Here is a 24,432-nt window from a genome sequence, read left to right on the forward strand (position 1 = left end):
GTAGCATCTCTGTTTCTCCTTCACTCCTCATTTTTATCTAATTCCCTTTTTATATAGTGTTTATAGCTCAATAGTTTTGTCTAAGTTATTTCCATGTAAAAGTTGTGTCATTTTTTATATAAAGCTTTTTGGTCAAACTCCGGCTGTGATTCTGAGTGATTTTGAGATCATGGTTTCTGACATTAAATATGTAAGCGTTGCCATAAGAAGTCCAAAGACTTCAGCCTTTTAATCAAGAAACTTTTTTTAACTTATCTGACCAGGAAAAGAGACGCCATCTGAACAGTCTATCCCTGGATTGAACTCCCAGCATGAAAAGAAAAGTTTCTTAAATCATAGGAAAGGGGAGTTCAACAACAGCTGGAAGACAAATATGTGAGACTGCAAGAAAGCAATAGGAACGAGACACCCAGGAAGACCTCAAAGGCCATGGGTGTCTGAATCAAAAGATGCAGTGACTGAGATGGGTGTATGTGTTGTAAGCGTTTTTGAGAACTGTGCTCCTCTTCTGGCGCTGGAGCTTTGCAGGCCAGCTGATACTAAAAGCATTCAAGTGAAAGAAAATTGTAGTACTAATTTAATTGATCTGGACACTACTGGCACTATTGGGGGGAAATCTCCATCCAGAAAATCCTCCTAGTGTTATAGAATTGGTAGAGAATAATGCACAGCCACCAATTGAGTAGGCAAAAGATCCCACAGAACCCTGGATCCTTATTAGAAGAACCTCTTGGACTCTCTCCATGCTTTACCTTATGAAGTGGGAAAAATGCCCTAATTAACAGATTTGAGCTTTTAAAGGGCCATCTGATAGAAATAAGGGCAAGGAAGGCAGGATTAAATGACCACAAAAAACTGCACTGGGACATGAAACGCTCAGAAACACTAAATCTAAGAACAAGGAAGCTACTGGTTCAGAACCTCAGAGCAGAAAGACACGAACTTGGCAATGCCAGTTACCAGAAATCTTGTATGGAGCAAGACTACCCTAGAGAATACTTTCAGTGATGAGAGACCCCTACTTTAAAATCCGTCACAACTGTTCCTCCTATTCGGTCACAGACAAAAGAACCGGATATAGGAGAAAAAGAGGCTTCTGAAAGGGATCTAGAGGGATCTGAAAGGGGTCTAGATTGGGAAGATACATATTGCACAAAATCAGTCCGTAGTGGAATTAAATCCCCTGTTGAGTAAGCTTGCTCCAGAAGGGGTTCCTAGTGATCTGACTCCTACTCCAAACCCAGAAATGATGACTTCATCTACCAGGACCCAAATGAGAGAACTGGATAAGGAGGAAATTGGCTCCCCTGAGAGAGTCATTGAGAAACTAAGGTGCTCATTAAACCCTGCCTTTCCCATGATGTCCATGATGTAAGCAGACAGAGCCCATCTATGGGGCTGATTGAATCTGCAGAGGAAGATATGATTTTTGTTGAAGCATCGGGGGGGGGGGGGGGGAAGAGACCAGGTCCCAGAAAGAAGCAGATCCTCACCTCATGAAAGAACAGTAGCCTACTTCTCTAATATAGAGGCTCGGGAAAACAATTTTCCAACTTCCTGCTTGTTTACCCACTGTGCGCAAACCAAGTAGTTTTTTCAGAGAGTGTTACCGCCCCCCCTTAACCCTGCTGTGGGAAAGAAAACATTCAGCTCAGATGCATCTGCTTCTGAATGATTTTTAATCCATTAACAAGATCTCTCGCTGACCTTTATTTCCTGGAACATTATGGACTGGTAAGGGAAGGTGGCAGACCCCTCTTTTCAAAGCTTTATCAGGGAATATGACACAGGACTCCGCCAGGAGACCTGGGAGATGGAAGAGTTGGAGCTAAACGGTTTTGTAAGCTATTTATCAAAAGCTGATTCCAGCTCCAGAGGAGGTCGCTCTAAAGGAAGCCTTGGCATCCTGATTTCTAATAAACTTGGAGCCCTCCACATCAGCTTAGTCCCGAATCGCTATGTCCTAAGGCAATATTCACTATTGCAGGGGATTTCAATGTACACTTAGGTGCTAATGAGGAAAGTTTATATACCACTTTCATCGGGTTATTAGATTCATGTGATTATATATTGGGGGAAAGTTGTCAAAAATCCAAAGATAAAATATGCAATTATGCGGGGTATTGCTTTACTCAGTTCACAAAAAAGAGGGATCTCCTAATACTAAATGGTTCTGTGAAGGGAGACAGTTCTGGGGAATGTACTCATTCCAGGAGTGGCAGTGTGATCTCCTACATAGCAGTCTTGCATTCTGCGTATTAATATGTTGCCCAATTTGAAATTGATAATATTACAGAAAGTGATCATTTACCTCTGGCACCCAACATGTAATCCTCATCGATTTGAATTACAGTTGTACTCCGTCACCAGTGGTAGATATGGCACTGACTCAGCTACTGAAGACTGAGGAATATATGAATGCCTGTAACACCATTCTCACTGCCAGCAATGACACTGAGGCAATAAAGCTATTTCAAATCCTGACTGAAAACATGGAGCACACTTAAAAATGAGGGCAACCACAGCCAGCTGGCTTGATAGTGAATATAAGCAGGCCAAGACCTAAATGAGGGAAATTTATTATAAGAACAAGAAAACTCATTTGCAATCTTTGGTAAATGAGAATGTTGTCATCAGACAAGCATATAAATTATTGATTAAGGAGAAAAGGGAACTAGCAGCTATAAACGCATGGGAAATGTTGCTAAAAGTCTTTAGTGATGGAGATACTGGTCTTTTTTGGGCGCACAATAACAAGTTTAAGGAACAATGGCTGCTCAGCCCCAGTGTGTATTATAGGCTGCTATGAATGGCTGCCCTGCAGCACTGCAAGGCATTATTCTTTGATTCTAATCTCCAGGAGACCCAAACAATGGTTGCAATGGTAAAAAATCTCCCTAACTGGCCACTAGTTTCAGTAAACTAGGTTGAGAGCCTTATCTACCAAGTGAAAAACAAGGCACTATCTGCATATAATAGGGCTGAAATGGGTTTAGTTGTCAATTTCGGGGCATGAAACAATGCGGATAACAAATGTTCAACAATATCATTTATGTATCAGTTAAACAGATTGGACCTAAAACACAGCCTTGCTTAACCCCTGTTGTAGATGACATATGATCTGTTAAATGCCAATTCATGGTACAGCATGCCTTCAGAGAGTTATTATGACACACAAAAAAGGTATGGCTTAATAATAAACTGAAGGCATATTCCAAGATCCAGGTCTATAGAGCCCGTGTCCTGAGCACACTCCTGTACTGCAGTGAGTCCTGGACCCTTTGTGCACGGCAGGAGAGGAGGCTGAACACCTTCCATGTGCATTGTCTCTGACACATTTTTGGTATCACCTGGCAGAATTTGATTTACAAGGACTCTGATCTGATTTATGCGTGAACTCTATTGGAATTGCCGTCTTAGACCACTGGACTGGAAATAAGGACAAAGTTGTATGTGTATGTATATGTATCCTGCAACTAACCTGATTCAATACAATGATTTCTGCTATCAATACTGTTTCGTTGCCTGGTAACTTCATAAGTCTGGGAAACTCAACTTGTTAGTATCACCTGGCACACCTCGTATACTGCAGCTCTGTCAATGGCCTCTCCCATTTTGAAGAGACCCTTGTCCAGAAGGCTGAGGCAAAGAGGCAGTCCCTAAACCACCAAAATCTGGGAGCTGGACAGGGGACAGATTGTATTTGTCTTCAGTGTGGAAGGGACTGTCACACTCATATTGGCCTTCTCAGCCGCACTAGACCCTGTTCCAGGACCTCTGTTCAGAGCACATTACCATAGTCTCTTGAGACTGAATCATGCTTTCATTTATTTATCTTGCGAAGGCCTATGGCTATGTAACTAAAATGATACTTCACATATCCTTCAAACAAAAAAAGAAATTTCTAATCAGGCAGTAGTCCACCTGTCAGGTTGAGGCACCCCAGTGCTTTAACCCCTTCTTTAGCTCTCACACACAACCTCCAGACATTGTAACCTTGAGGGATCAGAAGGGAAGTTGTCTCTTCCAGGGTAGACATAGCTTTCCACAAGGAAAAATAAATTTAGGATCGGAGAGGTGCTGACACATTTCAGTATTTAGCCTTGCATGCTTCAATGATTGGTACTTGTTTTACTGTTGCATATCCTACAAACCATTTGAGATGCCCTTTTTTCTTTTCCTAACCACTTGTCCTCTTTACAGCTAATGTTTGAAGAATTGAGCTTAATAGTTAGGAAGAAGGTAGAAATCACAAGGTGGAGAGGGGGAAAGAAATGCAGAGGAAGGCAATTATTTCAGAGCAGATGGAGAGAAACAAGGAACAGCCCACCAGATTTTCCATTCATTTTGTACAATGTAGGTTAAAACAAAGAAAGACAAAGCTTGGTTCATTTGTTTTTATTTCCTGAAAAAGGGTGGTAATAAATAAATAAAAAGATGAGCCAGATTAAAACAAAAATTCTGGTGCATCATTTGAAATGTGATATCTGGAAAAAAGGAGAAATCCTGACATTTTGTGTTTTTTAATTGTTGGAGAAATTATTTTACTCAATAAAAAATAAAGTCTCAGTCCTCTGCCCTCTTGGAATATAATTCACTCACAGTTTCCTGGAATGGTGGCATTTTTAGTATGTGAACGTGTGCCTTTAATTGGAATGGGAATCCTCAGGTGCTAAACAAAGACTTTAGTCTTAATATCTGTTTTTAGGATTAGGATCTTCTTTTGCGAGGAGCTTCTAGGATGGGCTCCCCAACACTTTTGTCTCTCCCGCAGGAGCCGACAGGAGGCGAACAACAAGTAGCCCTTCATCTCTTCGTTGTCATGAAGGAGAAGCCGATCCGGTAAGGCAAAGGCCTTGCGTACTTGAATCATGCGTGTTATTCTTACAATTTATGCCTCTTGAAGTCTCTGGTTTCTTTAACTGCTCATTTAATATACAACTTATATGTTTTTAACAGAATAGTGTATGACACTTAATGGGGCAGAGAGAATGAGTGAGAGTGAATTGTGTGTCTGGAGTGTGTCTGTGTGTATTAGTAAATTAGTAAAAATTAGTAACAAACTAACTAAACGATCTCTGTACATTCAACCACTTTTACCCTTAATCAGTCTGGCCCTTTCTTTTTAATGAAATGCTCCATTTGATCAGTGCTTACGTAGAAGGCTGGTATAGTATGGTCTTCTCGGTGTGATAAATAGCAATAGCTACCCACCGTTTTCCAAGCCCAATTCAAGCCCTGTTTATTACCTATAAAACTCTAGATGGATATCTGAAGGACTGTCTCTCCCCATGTGAGCCTCCTCGGCTCTTAAGAGCCTCACAGGTGACCCACCTCTGGGCCATCACAGGTACACCTGATGGGGACACGAGAAAGGGCCTTCTCTGTGGCAGCTCCAGTTTACTCAGGAGATAGAGTTGTCCCATCCTTTTCTCCCTCTGCCAACAGCTGAAGACCCACCTTTTCAGACTGGCTTTTACTAGCTGATTCTTGCGTGCTGGTTTTTACCTAGTGAGTTTGTTTTTAAGGTTGTAAATGTTTTTAATTCTTTAAGGTATTTTTAATGATACTTAATTCCTTTTTAATACATAGGTTATTCAGTTTTAAACTCTAGTGGTGAGCTGCCTTGAGTCCCTTTCTCGGGAGGAAGGTGGCCCACAATTAGTAGGCTGTTTGAGGTTTTCCAAAAGTGAATGTGGGGACACTAGGAATTACTTTCCCACCCCTCATCCCAAAGCCCAGATTATTCTAGCATCCCGTTGCTGATAGAGGGTCCCTGGTTGCCTCAAGGAAGCTGACAAGGAGGGACGGTGGGTCACCAGTAGCCCTTTCCCTCCCCCTGTTCTATCCCGGCAACTGTGGTTTGGAGGCCTCTCTTCCTGGAGGGAGCATTTGGCCAAAGTGACTGGTAGCCCTTAGTAAATGTTCCCTCCAGTATTCAGTTGAAACCTATAATATGAGATCCACCAACTTCTCTTCAGTTGTTCCTTGGGACTGAGGAGGTTACCTTTATTAATCCCATGAAGAAGGCCTTCTTTCTTTTCCATTTTTAGGGTCCAGTGACCTTTGAGGAGGTGGCCGTGCACTTCACCCAGGAGGAGTGGGCACTGCTGGATCCTGACCAGAGGGCCCTCCACCAGGAGGTCATGGAGGAGAACTGGCAAATGGTATCCTCTCTTGGTAAGGCTCTCTTCTTCTCTGGTTGATTCTAATCTCCATCGTTACCAGTGTTATAACGACTACCAACAATAACAACAATAATGCTTCCATACTAGGATGGTGTCCCAACTGACTTTAGCCACTGCGATATTGGCAAATTTATTGCTACAGTGATCCCACGGAAAATAACAGTAAAGCTATCAAGAAGCATATTCAGCTAAAAGAAAACCAGTATTAAGATTTAAAGGTCCTCATACAGTCCTAATTCAGTAAAAAGGCCTTGACCTAATGTTGGTACTATGTGTCCATGAAGGAAATCACGATGTTTCTCTTAGCTTTCTTAAATTAGTTTATAGATGTGATGAAAAATTCAAAGGGGGAAAAGAACAATGTATTATGGTACTTGAAAGACTGACTATTTCGTCTTTCCATTAAAGATTTCCTGCCTTAAAATCCACGTCTTCAAAAACTTTTTTTTTTTTGGTCTCTAGATCTGTTTATCTCTTCAGTTCAACCTTTTTTGCTTTTGTCCTTCTTTCCTGCAGCTAAATGGAGGGAGAAAAATGTATGCCCAAGATATGAAAAGACATTTACACACAAATTAGAGGATGCAGGACACTGGAAAAACCACACAAAAGAAATCTGTACCGAAGAGAAGCTGTACAAATGCATCACGTGTGGAAAACATTTTTCTCTAAGGGTAGCACGGATTGTTCACGGAAGGGTCCGCACTGAAAAGAATTGCTTTTTCAGAAAAATGTCTGGGAAATGTTTAAACTGCAAGAAACGCTTTCTGAGCCATCGAAGAGTTTGCACAGGACAAAAACTGTACAAATGGCAAGTTTGTAGGAAATATGTTGTTCATGATTCAAACTTTAAGAACCATAAGAGAATTCACACAGGAGAGACACTGCACAAATGCCAGGAATGTGGGAAATGTTTTGCTCGGAATTCACAGCTTGTGAACCACAGAAGAATCCACACAGGAGAGAAACCATACAGATGCCAGGAGTGTGGGAAATGTTTTGCTCGGAATTCAAACCTTGTGAGGCATAAGAATATCCATACAGGAGATAAACCATACAGATGCCAGGAGTGTGGGAAATGTTTTGCTCGGAAATCACGCCTTCTGAGTCATAAGAGAGTCCACACAGGAGAGAAACCATACCAGTGTGAGGAGTGTGGAAATTGTTTTGCTCAGAATTCACAGCTTGTGAGCCATAAGAGAGTTCACACAGGAGAGAAACCTTATAAATGCCAGGAGTGTGGGAAATGCTTTGCTCAAAGTTCTAAACTTTTGAGTCATAAAAGAATCCATACAGGAGAGATTCCATACAAATGCCAGGTTTGTGGGAAATGTTTTACACAGAGTTCGGTGCTTGTGAGCCATAAGAGAATCCACACAGTGGAGAAACCATACAAATGTCAGGAGTGTGGAAAATGTTTTGCTCAGTTTTCGTACCTTGTGAACCATAAGAAAGTCCACACAGGAGAAAAACCATACAAATGCCAGGAATGTGGGAAATGTTTTGCCCGGAGCTCACAGCTTGTGAGTCATAACAGAGTCCACACAGGTGAGAAACCCTACATATGCCAGGAGTGTGGAAAATGTTTTGCTCACAGCTCAGTGTTTCTGAGTCATAAGAGGATCCACAAAGGAGAGAAACCTTACAAATGCCAGAAGTGTGGGAAATGTTTTGTTCAGAAGTCACACCTTGTGAACCATAAGAGTGCCCATACTGGAGAGAAGCAACATAAATGCGAGGACTGTGGGAAATGTTTTGCGTACAGCTCAACTCTTGTGAGGCATAAGAGGGTCCACACATGAGAGAAACCATACAAATGTCAGTCATATGGGAAATGTTTTGCTTCCAATTCACAGCTTGTTAGTAATCAACATTTCCACAAAGGAGAGGATCCATACAAAAGCTAGGAATATAGCAAGTATTTTGCCCACATCCTGTTCTTGTGAAGCATAAAGGAATTCACAGATGGGGGAACAACTGGCTTAGTTTATTTTCCAACTCCTGATGTAAAATATTTCTAGCGAACAGCAATATTTGCCTCCTGGTTTGAATGCTTTGGCATTGGGAACATGCTGGATGGCCTTAAAGAGGACTTCAGAGAATTCTAAACCCACAATTGTAGTTGGGGAATAGTTATCGCAATGCAAGAAATCTGAAGCAGAAGTGCTTAGAGTTGAGTAGAATAAAGAATTATCACCTTAGATGGATTCCATTGCTGCACCCCATCTGTAAACTGCCCAGAATGGCCTCTCGGCAGGTGGGTGGTTGTGACGTTTCCCCATGTGGCCCTTGCTTGTTTTTCCCTCACAAAGGCTCACATCATGTTTATTCTCGCTGCCACCAGTGGATTACTTTAATCCACAATTTAAATGACGTCTATCAGAACGCTTGTCTTGTGAACAGAAAGAGAATTTATTTAGTACATACTTTTCTCTTGCAATATCATTACCACCTTCTGTGCCTACTTTCCTAATCAGCTCTATCTCTTTGTGATTAACCCTATCTCAGTATCTGTTCCCTCTCTCTCTGACTAACCAGCCCTATCTCTGGTATTTGATTCCAATCTCTATCTGGACTCCTTCTCCTCCTACCAAGCTTCAGGTAGCTGTTGACTCTGCTTCTCCAGTCCTCTCAGAGGTTCGTGCAAATCAGCTCCTGAATATGAATAGCATGCGTGATGTGGGCAATTTCCACATTCCTCCCCCTAAGAAAAAGTTTGTTACATGAGGGGATATCTTACAGCTTACCCTTATGAACAACAGAACTTACAGGGAACATTACATACAAAAACACCACCATAATATGCTTACCAGTTATGTCCTAAATCACAGTTCCCCAACCCCCAGTCTGCAGCCTGGTGCCAGTCCATGGACTTGCCAGAACTGGTCTGCGGACATAAGTCTATGCCCCCCACCCATACCCCCCCAAACAGTCTGCGGACCAAAAAAGGTTGGGGACCGCTGTAATCATATACCATATTTCAACATGTAACATTATATTTACCGTATACTTATACATACCTTATCCTAGTTTTTTCTCTCTTACTATGTTTACTAGACCAAACTTATTACTGTACTTTAAACATTTAAAATAATCAATGCAATTATAAACATTAATACAAATTACATTACCTCTACATTAATAACACTATTCACCATTATTATTTCTTAGCTCTGTACACATTTAATACAATATTACAAACTTTTTCATCTACCCATTAGTCATTCAGCCTTCGAGACAAGGCGTCAGCATCCACACTCCGAGTTCCTTTTACGCTGCAGATCACCAAGTCAAAGTCTTGCAGGTTCAGTGTCCATCTTGCAAGCTTACTGTTAGTGTATTTCATAGTTTGTAGCCACACCAGAGGAAAAGGGTCAGTGCAAAGGATGAACTTCCTTCCCCAAATGTAAGGCTTTAGTCTTTGCAGCGTCCAAACAGTCGATAGGCATGCCCTCTCGATGGCAGTCTCTCACCAAGTTGGAATCACCTGTTGATCAGAGTCACTGGGTGCAGACTCCCACTGTCATCCACTTGCTACAGCACCAAGTCGGATGTTAGATGCATCTACACAGATTGTGAACCCCGGTTATAGTCCAGCACAGGAAAGGCAGACCTTGAAGTCCGCACTCTCTTCTGTCAGCTGGCAGTTATCGGGCACTCTGAAGTCCACTAGATGTCCTTGGCTCGCCTCTTCCGGGTTAAGCATCTTCTCTTTCTGAAGAGTGGCTTAATTTTCTTGGCTGTGGGAAGGTTAGGTGGCTTCTTCCACTTCTCCAGCACAGCTATGACTGCATTCTTCCTTGAGATCGTATTGCTTATACCTTCCTCCTCACCAACAAATTCACCCACAGGTACTTTTGTTGCGAAGTTGTCCTTATGTGGGGGTCCACTATCATGGGTCATCTCCAAATTCATAGACATTTTTTAAGTGTAATCTCAAACACTTCGTTTATTTTAGATGGATTGACATTTTCATCATCTGATTCTATATCTTTAATATTTGGTTTCTTAGGTAGGGTTTTGCATTACAAGGTTTTAAGTGCTTTTGCAGCTGCAGAGTGACTAGACTTCTCAGCCCTCCAGTTCTGCTGCAACAAATCCACAGGTTCTGACCATGCCAAAAGCAATTCACTCCCCTCTATGGGTCTCAGCCTCACCACTTTGTCCTCAGGACAGAATGCTCTTTCCTGGATCTAATACAAGCCTTTCTCCTTTCCATGAGTATCCTCCAAGCTTGGCTCTGTTACTTCTAAGGACATCTCCCTATATTTTAGAGGGACAATTAGCTGTTTGAGATGTGAGATGTCCATCTCCACTCCTATGAGATGTTAATAAAACATTACTATATAACAGGTGTTTATCAACTATGAACTTCTCTGGGTGTTCAGGAGATAACGGAAGGGGAGATTCTTTGGCTTTCTCTACCCTGTTTCTCTGAAAATAAGACAAGGTCTTATATTAATTTTTGCTCCAAAAACCCATTAAGACTTATTTCCAGGGGACATTTTATTTTTGTCATGTACAACAATCTACATTTAGTCAAATGCAGTCATATCTTCTGGTTGCTGCACAATGGTGGAGGGTGGGGTTTCACTTAACTAGGCCTTAATTTTGGAGTAGGACTTACATTACAAGCATCCTGAAAAATCATAATAGGGATTATTTTCAGGTTAGGTCTTATTTTAGGGGAAACAGGGGAAACACGGAATCATGGTGGTATCTTCCTTCTGTTCTAAAAGAAAGGAAGTATTATTAGAATTTTTTGATATGACTACCTCAGCCATTTCTGCTATCTCAGGGTTTTCCTCTAGACAGGGCCATCCGAGGTTTGATTCAGAGATTAGGGTTCTCAGTCTTTCCTCAGGGACTGTAATTTGCTTGCCCTGGGAGCAGGTTACCACTAAAACACTTTGCACATGCTCAGCCAGATCCATTCGTATTAAACATGGAGTAGGGATTTGGTCTGACACTGCTCCCATCCATACACCAGACCATCCCTCATATTGTACCGATATTTCAGCCATCTGTAAGATCACAACCTTGGACCAAATTCCCTTAACAGAAATCTTTTAATGGCCTATTATATTTTCCTTAGGAACTGTATCAGGGTGACATACTGTAACTTGTGAACAAGAATCTTTGAGGGCTAGATACTTGTTATTAACATAGATAATATCTCCTGAGCTACTAGAAGATTGTGATTACATTCTACAGTGGTGCCTCGCTTAACAAGCGCCTCGTATAGCGACGAATCCGCATAGCGATCCCTTTTCCGGGATCGCTAATGCGGAGGCATCATGTCAGCTTCTATGGCCGAAACTCGCATAGCGAAAATCGGTAAGCGTTTCACTTACCGACCATCGCTTTGCGACCCGCAGATCAGCTGTTCGGCGGGTCCAAAATGGCCGCCGGAACAGCCGAAATGGCCGCGCGCATTCCAATGGCTTTTTTTGTTCCGTTTAATGAAGTATTCACATAGCGAAGGTTAATCCGGAACGGATTAACCTCGCTATGCGAGGCACCACTGTATCAGAAAACACTGAACAACCCTGGCCTCAGGGAGATCTTCGTTCTCTGACCCTTCTGTTACTTGTGTTGCTATGGCAACAGCTCCACAGCTAGCTTCAATTGCCACATTGTTTTATTATGCTGCAAACAAAACACCTTACGTTGTTCATTCCATCACCATTTCTAGCATCCCTTCCTCTTTCTTTTGACAACCAGATGACGGTTGCCTATTAGGCTGTCCCAGAGGTTCTTACTAGAGGGCGAGTTGCCTCTGCTGCTTCCTCTGCCTCCAAAGTGCCTGTCACTGGTTCCCCAGCCTTCTTGCCTCACCTCAGCCTGGTAAAAAACTGTGCTCACGACCTGGGGTTCAAATCCCAGGTAGCCAGCTCAAGGTTGACTCAGCCTTCCATCTTTCCGAGGTCGGTAAAATGAGTACCCAGCTTGCTGGGGGGGGGCAATGTGTAGCCTGTATAATTAAATTGTAAACTGCCTGGAGAGTGCTTGTAGCGCTATGGGGCGGTATACAAGTCCAATAAATAAATAAATAAATAAATAAATAAATAAATAAATAAATAAATAAATAAATAAATAAATAAATAAATAAATAAATAAATAAATAAATAAATAAATAAATAAATATACTAGGGCCGCTTCCTCCCAAAACACCAAGGACTGCTCCCGATGCAGAATACCTGGATCTCCGTGTGACATCTAAGACTCCCCAAGGAGGGTATGGAGTCTGGGCAGGCAGTCAGTCTGGTCAAAATCTGTTACTTTTTACTGAGGTAAGTCCTCAAGCCTCAGCAGTGCATAGCATCTGTGCCATGCACAAGCCTGACCATTAAATAACACTTCACTTTTTACTCTGTACTTTGAAAGTACTTAAACATGGGCTTTGTGATTCCTCAGAACTGACACCTCACTCAGACAGGACTTCTCTCATCATACGTCATATGTCATCATAGGCATCCTTCAGTCTCGAGAGACTATGGTAACATGCTCTGAATCGAGGAGTGTCATGAAGCCCGGGTAAGGTAATATGGAGGATAGGCTGTTACCCAAGCAGCAAATCCCCCCTCTCCACATTGCTGAAATGGTCCAATGGAAAGGCAAGAGCCAATACAACTGGTTCCAGCAATGTCGCAGGAGTTGGCAGAACGACACATGCTGCCTTCAGGACTCCAGCTCCGGATTTTGCCTCGAGGTTAACTCCTGAAGCCTTTTCCATGAGTGGATATAGCCACAAGGCAGTGGAGGTTTGAAATTGGAGTTTTCCTTCTCCTAGATGGGCTGCCTTCCATGGCTGACGAGCTCCACCTACCCGGCCTGCTCTTTAATAGTGCAAAAGTATGATCTGATCCTTAAAAACTTTCCTGACTCCCCGGCTTATGCAAATCTCATTGCCTTTCCTATTTACCATATTAAGGCCAGATATAAGCTGCCCTCTGCCCAGCTTCCTAGGGGAAAGGGTCCAGGGTCCTGGGACACGCTCTTTCAAATCAGGAAGTCCCACCCCTAGGCCCCACCCCCAGGCCATGTGCTCAGGAGACAAAAAGAAAGCCCAGGAAAAAAAAAAAACTCAGCAAGGCATACATGCAAAAAGACCTGGCGTTCGCCCTCTGCCCAGCTTCCTAGGGAAAAGGGTCCAGGGTCCTGGGACACGCTCTTTTAAATCAGGAAGTCGCACCCCTAGGCCCCACCCCCAGGCCATGTGCTCAGGAGACAAAAAGAAAGCCCAGGAAAACAAACTCAGCAAGGCATGCATGCAAACAGACCTGGCCTTCGCCCTCAGCCCAGCTTCCTAGGAGAAAGGGTTCAGGGGCCTGGGACACGCTCTTTTAAATCAGACTTCTCTATAGTAGCCAATTATTGACCTTTCCTACTCCTCTGGGTTTAGTCTAACCCTGCTGTTTCAAGAGCCTAGTCCTCAATGAGTTTTTATAATTATTTTTATTAAGAAAATACAGGTTCATAGAAATAGTTTGTTTGCAAAAGCAGCAGCTGTTGTGGTCACGAAATGAGAAGGCTGATAGTTTATGCGATCACAAGTAATTAGGATAGCAAAAAGAGAAGTTAAAGAAGTTGGTCACACACATAGGGATGTCTGCCAGCAGAAGTCCAGATGGGCAACTCGTATATCATGCCCCCAGGAGGACTCTCTTTTATTACTTTAGCAAATTCACAGATAGTTCACGGTTTACAGATTGACAAAATTCAGATAGGACAGTGGTTACATAATACCAATTAGTTTGGTCAAATAAAGCCTTTGAAGTTAGCTCCCTATTACTATGAGAAAGAGGAAGAATGGGTAGCCACGCCTCCTTTCAGAAGCAGCTGTGACATCATCCAGGAGAGTGTTTCCTACACACCGAAGAATCAGACGAGAGCTTAGCAGCCCTGGGGAGGGGCGTTCCCCCACAGTAGCATAAAAACATGTTCAAAGATTGTTGTTGTTTCATTGTTCAGTCTTGTCATAGCTTTCCTCGCTTTTCCTGTCTTTGTTGCTGCTGTCACCATCTGCACTGATCATGGAGCCCAAGAAAGAAAAATCTGTCACTGTCTCCATATGTTCCACTTCTATTTGCCAGGAGGTGATGTGACCAGTGGCCATGATTTTAGGGTTTTTTTTTTTATGTTGAGCTTCAGACCATTTTTTGTGTTCTGCTTTCACCATAATTAAGAGGTTCTTTAATTCCTCCTCACTTTCTGCCATCAGAGTGGTATCATCTGCATATCTGAGGTTGATGATATTTCTTCCAGCAATCTTAATTCTGGTTTAGGATTCCTCCAGTACAGCCTTTTGCATGATGTATTCTGCATATAAGTCAAATAAGCAGGGAGACTATTATAATCCGTCTGATTCTATTTGTGGCATAGATCCTCATGGATCCACATGATTATTAACGACTTTGTTCAACAAACTACAGTGGTGCCTCGTGGTACTGTCAAATCAGAGGCACCATCTGTGTCCCACACCACAGAAATCCTGGGAGTGGGTTTGGGGAGCATCCCACGTAAAAATCATGCAGATCCTGGAGAATCCACACTGAATGATCTGTGTTTTTAGTGCACATACAAAGCCATGCACTGAAGAAGGGCCGTTGCTTTCGGTGTTGCCCTCCATGGGCACAGTCGGGACCTGGTGCTGAATGGAGCTAAGAAGAAGAAAAGGAGGCGGCGGGGGAGGAAAGAGCCCAGCGATTTCTGGGCAAGGGAGCCCTCTTTCGGGACACCAGGAAAGGAAGGGTTAAAATCACAGAGTTTGTATTCCTAGAAGGGAGTCTTGGGAGCGGCGTCAGTCCCCATAGAAACGGCCCTTCTGAAAAAGCGTCCCTTCCGGTCCTCTTCTTTTTCTTCCTCCGGACAGAAAGCAGCGCTTCAGCTGCTGGAAAGACTGCCTGGGATCCGAGGAGCCCCTTGCAAGGAGGAGGGAGGGTGAGTCGGGGTTGGAGGGGGGAGAAATTGGGGGAGGCCGGAGGGAGGGGAGGGGCGGGAGGGGGAGGGAAGAAGGAAAGGGGAGGGAAGGGCCCCCCAACTCCAAGCCCAGCCGAGGGAAGGGAAGCCCCCCCAAGACCGGGCAGGAGAGGCAGCCGAAGGGGAGCCCCCAAGCAAGGGCTGTTTGCGGCCCAAGCCTTTCTGCTGCCTGAAGGGCCACATCCACCACCACCCCCTTCTTCCACCTTTCCTGCCCACAAAAGGGCTGATCCTGCACCTTCCGAGCCACTTCCAGGGGGGGAGAAGGTTCCCCTGTTTGGCTCCCTTGGAGGGCGAAAGGGTGGCGCTTGGTGGGCCCCCCATTTAATGGAGGACACCTTCAGCCAACAACTCATTAGATCCCGAAACTCTGGGATTCCCTCGCCTGGGATACGAGGCTGGTTCCCTCTTGGCTGACCTTCCACAGGGGGATGAAGGCCATCCTCTCCAGGCAGGCTTTCCTTGAGGGACTGACTGGTGGTCTGAGAGGGACCTTTCGAGGGATTCTGATGGCTTTGAAATGTCTTTTTAGTCTTGGGTTTTATTTACAATGGTTAATGTAGTCTTTAATCTAGTCTTTTGAAAAAGTATCTGGATAGTTACTGTTTTTGCTTCTAAATATACTTTTTAGTGATATAAATGACCTCGGCTCCTGTTTAAGGAGATAAATTAGATACAATTATTTTAAATAAAATAATAAATAAATAGAGGAGGGAAATTATGAGCAGAACGTGATCCTGTCAGGAAACCCCTAGCTGACAAAATATGCAATAGAACTGTCACATGCTAAAGCTGTCTCCCTGAATAAGAAGGGAATATTTTTATGAGATTATTTTTCAAAACCAATTGTATGTAAAACAATGACTATAAGAAACCAAAATAGAAATACGAGTTTCACAAGATTGTGTAAAAGATTTAATATTAAGGCAGCAAAGTATAAAAGAAAGTCAGGAGAAATGCTTATGTTTTGGTGGCTTAAGGCAAAGAATGAATCTGAATGGTTAGAAAGGGATCAGGGCAAAAAAGGAAGATGGTTCCACTTCTCAGTCTCTGATGGTCTTAAGCCCATTGGTCTGTGCCTCTGAGGTGAACGGACAGCCCCACATGCCTTTCTTCCATCTCGGCCTTAGGATCCTTCTGTCTTCCCTTTTGGAGATGAGACTGGGTTGGTTTCTCTTTGTGGCATTTTTTTTTTTGGTGTGGCACAGTCATATCATCTGTTAAGGAATTTATTTGTTCTGCAGGACGAGAGTGGTTCCAGGACTGCATTGGAGGTAATGTAGAGTACAGAATAAAATGGCAGATGAGGACACCCCTGCCCCCAGAGCAGGAAGATACCCAAATGTTATCCAGGTAACAAGCCTTGGGATGTGCTCTGAAAGAACAGTGGAGAAGGTCCTAGATGAGGAGATGCCCAGCTCGGATACGCAGTGCCAGAAATTCAGGAAATTCTCCTACAAGGAGGCTGATGGTCCTCGAGAGGTTTGTACTCGACTCCACCACCTTTGCTGTCAGTGGCTCAAGCCAGAGCAACACACAAAGGCTCATATCCTGGACCTGGTCATCTTGGAGCAGTTCCTGGCCGTCCTCCCCCAGGAGATATCAAGCTGGGTGAGAGAATGTGGAGCTGAGACCACTTCCCAGGCGGTGTCTCTGGCAGAAGGTTTCCTGGGTCTGAGTCAGGCAGAAGAGAGAAAGCAGGAAGAGCTAGAGGTGAGAGCAGTCCATGCCAGGGACTTAGAAATGGGGAGCCCATGATCCCTGCACTCGCTCCCTGTTTGAGGCTGCTCTGGTGGAATTTATTCTTTCTGGTCCTTGAAAGGAAGATGTGGGGTCCGTGTTCATTTTATTTTGAAAATGAATAACCATCCCCAAGATTGGGGAGACCGTCTTCCACTTTAAAACAAGGTGCATCCTCCTCATATGCATAGTTTTCCAAGGAAATTTCAGGTTTACCTCTACCCTTGGCACTGCACTCAATCCAGCACTGTTGTAGGTGCAGTAACACAATATGATGCCTTTCGGTGGGGATGGCCTTTTTCTCCTCCAAAGGGTCAAGAAAATGAGGGAAGAAATCCTACAAATTTTACCAATTGCCAATATTTTTCTTAGAAAATCTGTGGACGATGTGTCTTTTCTTCCAAATCCCGGCCTCATCCGCTGAGATCTTTTCCTCTTTCTTTTCTTCTCTACCTTCTCACTGAATGTCACGGATCCTCAGATGGGAAATCTCTCTGTAGAAGATCAGTCTGATTTCCCCAGAGCAGAGGAACCTCAGTTCAACACCAAACAGGATCCTCAGCAACAAGAGATCAATCAAGGGAACGAAGGAGGTGTCAGCTTTATAGGTGAGGCTTTTTGGTAGAAAGTTTTATGTTTTTTTCCCGGTGGGAAAGGAAAGAAGGGCCTGTGTATGTTTTCCCCTGACTCTTCAGCTGGGGGTGGAGTGACATTCTTTTGTTCTTTCTATCTTTCAAACCTGCCTGTTTAGTTTTTCAGTTTTCCAAGCCTTATAATATCATTTCTGTCCAGGAGACCATGTGTGAAAAGATGCATTTTTCCATTCTGAAACGGAAAACCTCTCAGATGTAAATTTAGGATTGGGAGTGTGGTTCCGGTTCTGATAGGGTGTGGTAGTAGCATCTCTCTTTGTTGCTCCTTCACTCTTCATTTTTATCTAATTACGTTTTTATATAGTGTTTATAGCTCAATAGTTTTATCCAACTCCTTTCCATATAGTTTTTATGTCATATTTGATCTAGAGCCCTTTGATCACACTAATTTTTTTATTTTTACATCTCCGTTTTTGATTCTGAGTGATTTTGAGATCATGGTTTCTGAAGTTAATACGTAGACATTGCTGTAAGAATTTAAAAGAAATGTACCCCAGTGCTTTAACCCCTTCTTCACCTTTCTCACACAACCTCCAGACCTGTAACCCTGAGGGATCAGAAACGAAGCTGGCTCTTCCAGGGTAGACATAGCTTTCCACAAAGAAAAATAAACTGGGATCAAAAAGATGTTGACACGCTTCTGTATTTAGCCTTGCATGCTTCATTAATTGGTACTTGTTTTTCTGTTATATATCCTACACGCCTTTTGAGATGCCCGTATCTCTTTTCCTAGCCGCTTCTCCTCTCTACAGCTAATGTTGAAGAATTGAGAAACAGTTAGGAAGAAGGTAGGAATCACGGGGTGGAGCGGGGGAAAGAAACACAGAGGAAGGCAATGATTTCAGGGCAGGTGGAGAGAGACAAAGAACACCCCACCAGATTTTCCATTCATTTTGTACTATATGAGTTAAAACAAAGAAAGACAAAATTTAGTTCATTTGTTTTTTGTCTCCTGAAAAAGGATGGCAATAAATAAATAAAAAGATGATCCAGATTAAAAGAAAAATTCTGGCGCATCAGTTGAAATGTAGTATCTGGAAAAAAGGAGAAATCCTGACATTTTGTGTTTTTTAATTGTTGGAGAAATTATTTTACTCATTTAAAAATAAAAAGTCTCAGTCTTCTGCCCTCTTGGAATATCATTCACTCACAATTTTCTAAAATGATAGAATTTTTAGTATGTGAATGTGTGCCTTTAACTGGAATGGGAATCCTCAGGTACTAAATAAAGACTTTAGTTTTGGGGATTATGAATCCCTTATGAATACACAGTGGAAGTAAAGAACAGATTTAAGGAACTAGATTTGGTGGACAGAGTGCCTGAAGAACTTTGGATAGAGGCTCGTAACATTGTCCAGGAGGCAGCAACGAAAACCATCCCAAAGAAAAGGAAATGCAAGAAAGCAAAGTGGCTGTCCAACGAGGCCTTAGAAATAGCAGAGAGGAGAAGGGAAGCAAAATGCAAGGGAGATAGGGAAAGTTACAGAAACTTGAATGCAGACTTCCAAAGAATAGCAAGGAGAGACAAGAGGGCCTTCTTAAATGAACAATGCAAAGAAATAGAGGAAGATAACAGAAAAGGAAAGACCAGAGATCTGTTCAGGAAAATTGGACATATTAGAGGAACATTTTGCGCAAAGATGAACATGATAAAAGACAAAAATGGGAGGGACCTAACAGAAGCAGAAGACGTCAAGAAGAGGTGGCAAGAATACACGGAGGAATTATATCAGAAAGATGTGGATATCCCGGACAACCCAGACAATGTAGTTGCTGACCTTGAGCCAGACATCCTGGAGAGCGAAGTCAAGTGGGCCTTAGAAAGCCTGGCTAACAACAAGGCCAGTGGAGATGATGGCATTCCAGTTGAACTATTTAAAATCTTGAAAGATGATGCTGTTAAGGTGCTACATTCAATATGCCAGCAAGTTTGGAAAACTCAACAGTGGCCAGAGGATTGGAAAAGATCAGTCTACATCCCAATCCCAAAGAAAGGCAGTGCCAAAGAATGCTCCAACTACCGTACAATTGCACTCATTTCACACGCTAGCAAGGTTATGCTCAAAATCCTCCAAGGTAGGCTTCAGCAGTATGTGGACCGAGAACTCCCAGAAGTACAAGCTGGATTCCGAAGAGGCAGAGGAACTCGAGACCAAATTGCTAACTTGCGCTGGATTATGGAGAAAGCCAGAGAGTTCCAGAAAAATATCTACTTCTGCTTCATTGACTATGCGAAAGCCTTTGACTGTGTGGACCACAGCAAACTATGGCAAGTTCTTAAAGAAATGGGAGTGCCTGACCACTTTATCTGTCTCCTGAGAAACCTATATGTGGGACAGGAAGCAACAGTTAGAACTGGTCATGGAACAACTGAGTGGTTCAAAATTGGGAAAGGAGTACGGCAAGGCTGTATATTGTCCCCCAGCTTATTTAACTTATATGCAGAATACATCATGCGGAAGGCTGGACTGGAAGAAACCCAAGCCGGAATTAAGATTGCCGGAAGAAATATCAACAACCTCCGATATGCAGATGATACCACTCTGATGGCAGAAAGTGAGGAGGAATTAAAGAACCTTGTAATGAGAGTGAAAGAGGAGAGTGCAAAAAACGGTCTGAAACTCAACATCAAAAAAACTAAGATCATGGCCACTGGTCCCATCACCTCCTGGGAAATAGAAGGGGAAGATATGGAGGCAGTGTCAAATTTTATCTTCCTGGGCTCCATGATCACTGCAGATGGAGACAGCAGCCCTGAAATTAAAAGGCGCCTTCTTCTTGGGAGGAAAGCGATGACAAATCTGGACAGCATCTTGAAAAGCAGAGACATCACCTTGCCAACAAAAGTCCGAATAGTCAAAGCTATGGTTTTTCCTGTCGTGATGTATGGAAGTGAGAGCTGGACCATAAAGAAAGCAGACCGCCGAAGAATGGATGCCTTTGAATTGTGGTGCTGGAGGAGGCTCTTGAGAATCCCCTGGACTGCAAGGAGAACAAACCTATCAGTTCTAAAGGAAATCAACCCTGAGTGCTCACTGGAAGGACAGATCCTGAAGCTGAGGCTCCAGTACTTTGGCCATCTAATGAGAAGAAAAGACTCCCTGTAAAAGACCCTGATGTTGGGAAAGTGTGACGGCAAGAGGAGAAGGGGACGACCGAGGATGAGATGGCTGGACAGTGTCTGCGAAGCAACCAACATGAACCTGACACAACTCCGGGAGGCAGTAGAAGACAGGAGGGCCTGGCGTGCTCTGGTCCATGGGGTCACGAAGAGTCGGACACGACTAAACGACTAAACACATCTTTTTGAGGAGCTTCTAGGTCTGGCTCCCCAACTCTTTCGTCTCTCCCGCAGGGGCCGGCAGGAGGCCAACGACAATTAATGCTTCATCTCTTCGTTGTCATGTAGGAGAAGCCACTCAGGTAGGGCAAAGGCCTTGTGTATTTGAATCATGTATTTTAATCTTACTATTTTATCCCTCTTGAAGTTTCCGTGATTTCTTTAACTGCTTATTTAATATATTATTATTATATGTAATTCCTCTCAACCACCCAGAATAGTGCATGACAGTCATGGAGTCTATAATTTAAGAAAGAAATAAGGAAATAAATTATAAACTCCTGGGCATACAACCACTTTAGACATGTATCTGTCAGGCCTGTTCTTTTTAGCAAAAGGCTCCATTTTACCAATGCTTATATAGCAGGCTGGTAAAGCATGTCCTCCATTTCTGGTCTTAGAAGTACCTCCCCATCGATTTCCAGGCATAATGCAAAGTCCTGTTTCTTACCTATAAAACCCTATAGGATGACCTGGACTGTCTCTCCCCATAGGAGCTTTCTCGACTCATAAGGAGGCCCATGTCTCGGCCCCCTCTGCCAGGGCAGGTACACTTGATGGAGACATGAGAAAGGGCTTTCTCTATGACAGCTCCCAGCTTGTGCCTATTATATCTATTTTTTGTAAATAGAAAGATCGTTTCTTCTCTGTTTTGCATTTGGTTTGAAGCGCTGAGGGTTGTTTGAGGTTTTCCAAAAGGACATGAGAGGAGGAATCCCTTTCCTGTCCCTCTTCCCAAAGGCTGGTCCAGTCCCACTTGTTCCTCACAGAGGCTCCCTTGATGCCTCCAGGGAGTTCCCGAAGAACTGGCAACTGGCCAACAATAAGGCTTTTCTCTCTCCCTGTTCTTTTCTCACCAACTGGGACTCGGAGGCCTCTCTTCCAGGAGGGAGCACGTGGCCGATGGACTACTCACCGTTGGTCCACCTGTTCTCCAATATTAAGGCTGTGAAGGCCATTCATGACAATTAAACTTATAAGATAAAGATCCAGTCATTTCTCTTCATGCATTGTTTTGGATTAAGAAGGTTGGTTTTATGAATTCCACGAAGACGGCTTCCTTTCTTTTTCATTTTAAGGGTTCAGTGACCTTTGAGGAGGTGGCCATGTACTTCACCCAGGAGGAGTGGGCGCTGCTGGATCCTGACCAGAGGGCCCTCCACCAGGAGGTCATGGAGGAGAACTGGCAAACTGTCGCCTCTCTTGGTAAGGCTCTCTTCTTGTCTGGCTGATACTGATCTCCATGGTTACCACTGTAATGATGAACACTACTTCTGTGCTGGAGTGGTTTCCCAACCCTTATAGCCACATATAGCCAAATTTCTTCCTATAGTAGTCACACAAAAAAGAATAATAAAGTCTTCAAGAAGCATGCTAAAGTAAAATGGAACCAGGACAGGGTAAGAATAACAACAATGATATTGCTTTAATGTTGGAATGGTGTCTCAACTCAGTACAACTACTATTATATTGTCAACTTTCTTCCTACGGTAGTCACACAGAAAAGAGCAGTAAACCATCGAGAAGCATGTTAAGGTAAAATGAAACCATGATAAGGGAAGACTAATAAGATCTAAAGGTCCTCATTCAGTGTAAAGGCCTTCAGTTGGAGCCTGTAAAGAGTGTAATATCCACACTTCATGTCCATGAAGGAAAGTTTGTCATTACTTATTTTTCTTATATTAGCTTGTAGATCTATAGCAGAATTAAAAGAGGGGGAGTTGAAAAGGACAAACCTTTATTATACTTAAAAGACCATTTCATTTTTCACCTGAGATTTCATATCTCAAAAACCTTTTTTTGTCTCTAGATCTGTTTGTCCCTTCTGTTTACACTTTTCTGCACTTATCCTTCTTCACTGCAGATAGTCAGAAAGAAAAAAATATATGTCCCAGATGGGGAAAAAATTTTGGACACAAATTAGAGCTTTCTGGATATCAAAGAACCAACACAGAGGAAGAAAGCTGTATCCAAGAGAAGCTGTACAGTTGCACTATGTGCGGAAAACAGTTTGATCTGTTGGTAGCACTGATGCTTCACAAAAGAGCCCACACTGGAAAGAAGGACTTTTTCAGAAAAATGTCTGTATGCTGTTTAAACCACAAGCCCCAGTTTCTAGGACAACAAACAGTTAATAGCAGTGGGAGAACATACAAATGCCAGGACCGTGAGGAATGTTTTGCTCACTATTCAGCGGTAGTGATTCATGAGAGGGTCAACACAGGAGAGAAAATACACAAATGTGAAGAGTGTGGGAAATGTTTTTCTCAGAACTCAAATCTTCTGAGTCATGCAAGAGTCCAGACAGGAGAGAAACCATGCAAAGGCCAGGAGGGTGGAAAATGTATTGCTTATAGTTCAAATCTTGTGAAGCATAAGAGAACACACACAGGAGAAAAACCATACAAATGTAACAATTGTGGGAAATGTTTTTCTTGGAATTCACAGTTTGTAAGGCATAAGAGAATCCACACAGGAGAAAAACCATACCAATGCCAGGAGTGTGGGAAATGTTTCGGTCTGAGCAAACAGCTTGAGAGTCATAAATTAATCCACACAGGAGAGAAACCCTATGAATGCCAGGAGTGTAGGAAATGTTTTTCTCAGAACTCAATTCTTGTGAGGCATGCAAGAGTCCACACAGGAGAAAAACCATTCAAATGCCAGGAGTGTAGAAAATGTTTTGCTTACAGTTCAGACCTTGTGAAGCATAAGAGAATCCACACAGGAGAGAAACCATACAAATGTGACAACTGTGGGAAATGTTTTTCTTGTAGTTCAAATCTTGTGTGTCATGCAAGAATCCACGCAGGAATAAAGCCGTACCAATGTCAGAAGTGCGGGAAATGTTTTGCTCTCAGCTCACAGCTTGAGAGTCATAAGAGACTCCACACAGGAGAGAAACCCTACGGATGCCAAGAGTGTGGTAAGTGTTTTGCTCAGAACTCAGTTCTTGTGAGGCATAAGAGACTCCACACAGGAGAGAAACCATACAAATGCCAAGAGTGTGGTGTTTTTCTCGGAATTCAAATCTTGTGAGTCATGTAAGAGTCCACACAGGAGAGAAACCATACAAATGCCGGGAGTGTGGGAAATGTTTTGCTCACAGTTCAGTGCCGGTGAGTCATGAGAGAGTCCACACGGGAGAGAAACCATACAAATGTGAGGACTGTGGCAAACATTTTGCTCGCACTTCAATGCTGGTGAGTCATAAGAGACTCCACACAGGAGAGAAACCATAGAAATGCAAGGACTGTATGAGATGTTTTCTCAGAACTCAAATCTTGTGAGTCATCCAACAGTTCACTGAGGAGAGAAGCGATACAAATGCGAGGACTGCATGAAATGATTCTCTCTGAACTCAAATCTTGTGAGTTATGCAAGAGTCCACACAGAAGAGAAACCATAGAAATGCCATATTTTGTAATTCATGAGAATCCACACAGGAGAGAAACCATACAAATGTTTGGAATTCTACCTGTGGAGCTGCATTTAAAATGCTTCTGTGTTTCCACCCAAATATTTCCTTAGA

General features: G+C 43.0%; 3 protein-coding genes across 4 annotated transcripts in view; all 3 read left to right on the forward strand.

The window, feature by feature from the left end:
• The window catches only part of LOC110070185 (uncharacterized), a 104,827-nt gene that overhangs the window by 45,737 nt on the left and 34,658 nt on the right, over window positions 1-24,432 (forward strand). The window lies entirely within an intron of this gene.
• LOC110070186 (uncharacterized) overlaps window positions 15,038-24,432 on the forward strand; it is a 29,365-nt gene continuing 19,970 nt past the window's right edge. Inside the window, 7 exon segments of the mRNA XM_078388294.1 lie at window positions 15,038-15,128; window positions 16,412-16,880; window positions 17,389-17,515; window positions 20,916-20,983; window positions 21,980-22,106; window positions 22,765-23,910; window positions 23,913-24,155. Coding sequence (XP_078244420.1) covers window positions 16,464-16,880; window positions 17,389-17,515; window positions 20,916-20,983; window positions 21,980-22,106; window positions 22,765-23,910; window positions 23,913-24,155 — 2,128 coding nt within the window. The 5' untranslated portion in view covers window positions 15,038-15,128; window positions 16,412-16,463.
• The window catches only part of LOC110070183 (uncharacterized), a 60,634-nt gene continuing 51,243 nt past the window's right edge, over window positions 15,042-24,432 (forward strand). Inside the window, exon 1 of the mRNA XM_078388233.1 lies at window positions 15,042-15,128. The gene's annotated coding sequence lies outside the window, so the exon portion shown is untranslated. The remainder of the gene's footprint in view (window positions 15,129-24,432) is intronic.

Source organism: Pogona vitticeps, chromosome 2 (assembly GCF_051106095.1).
Source record: "Pogona vitticeps strain Pit_001003342236 chromosome 2, PviZW2.1, whole genome shotgun sequence".
NCBI lineage: Eukaryota > Metazoa > Chordata > Lepidosauria > Squamata > Agamidae > Pogona > Pogona vitticeps.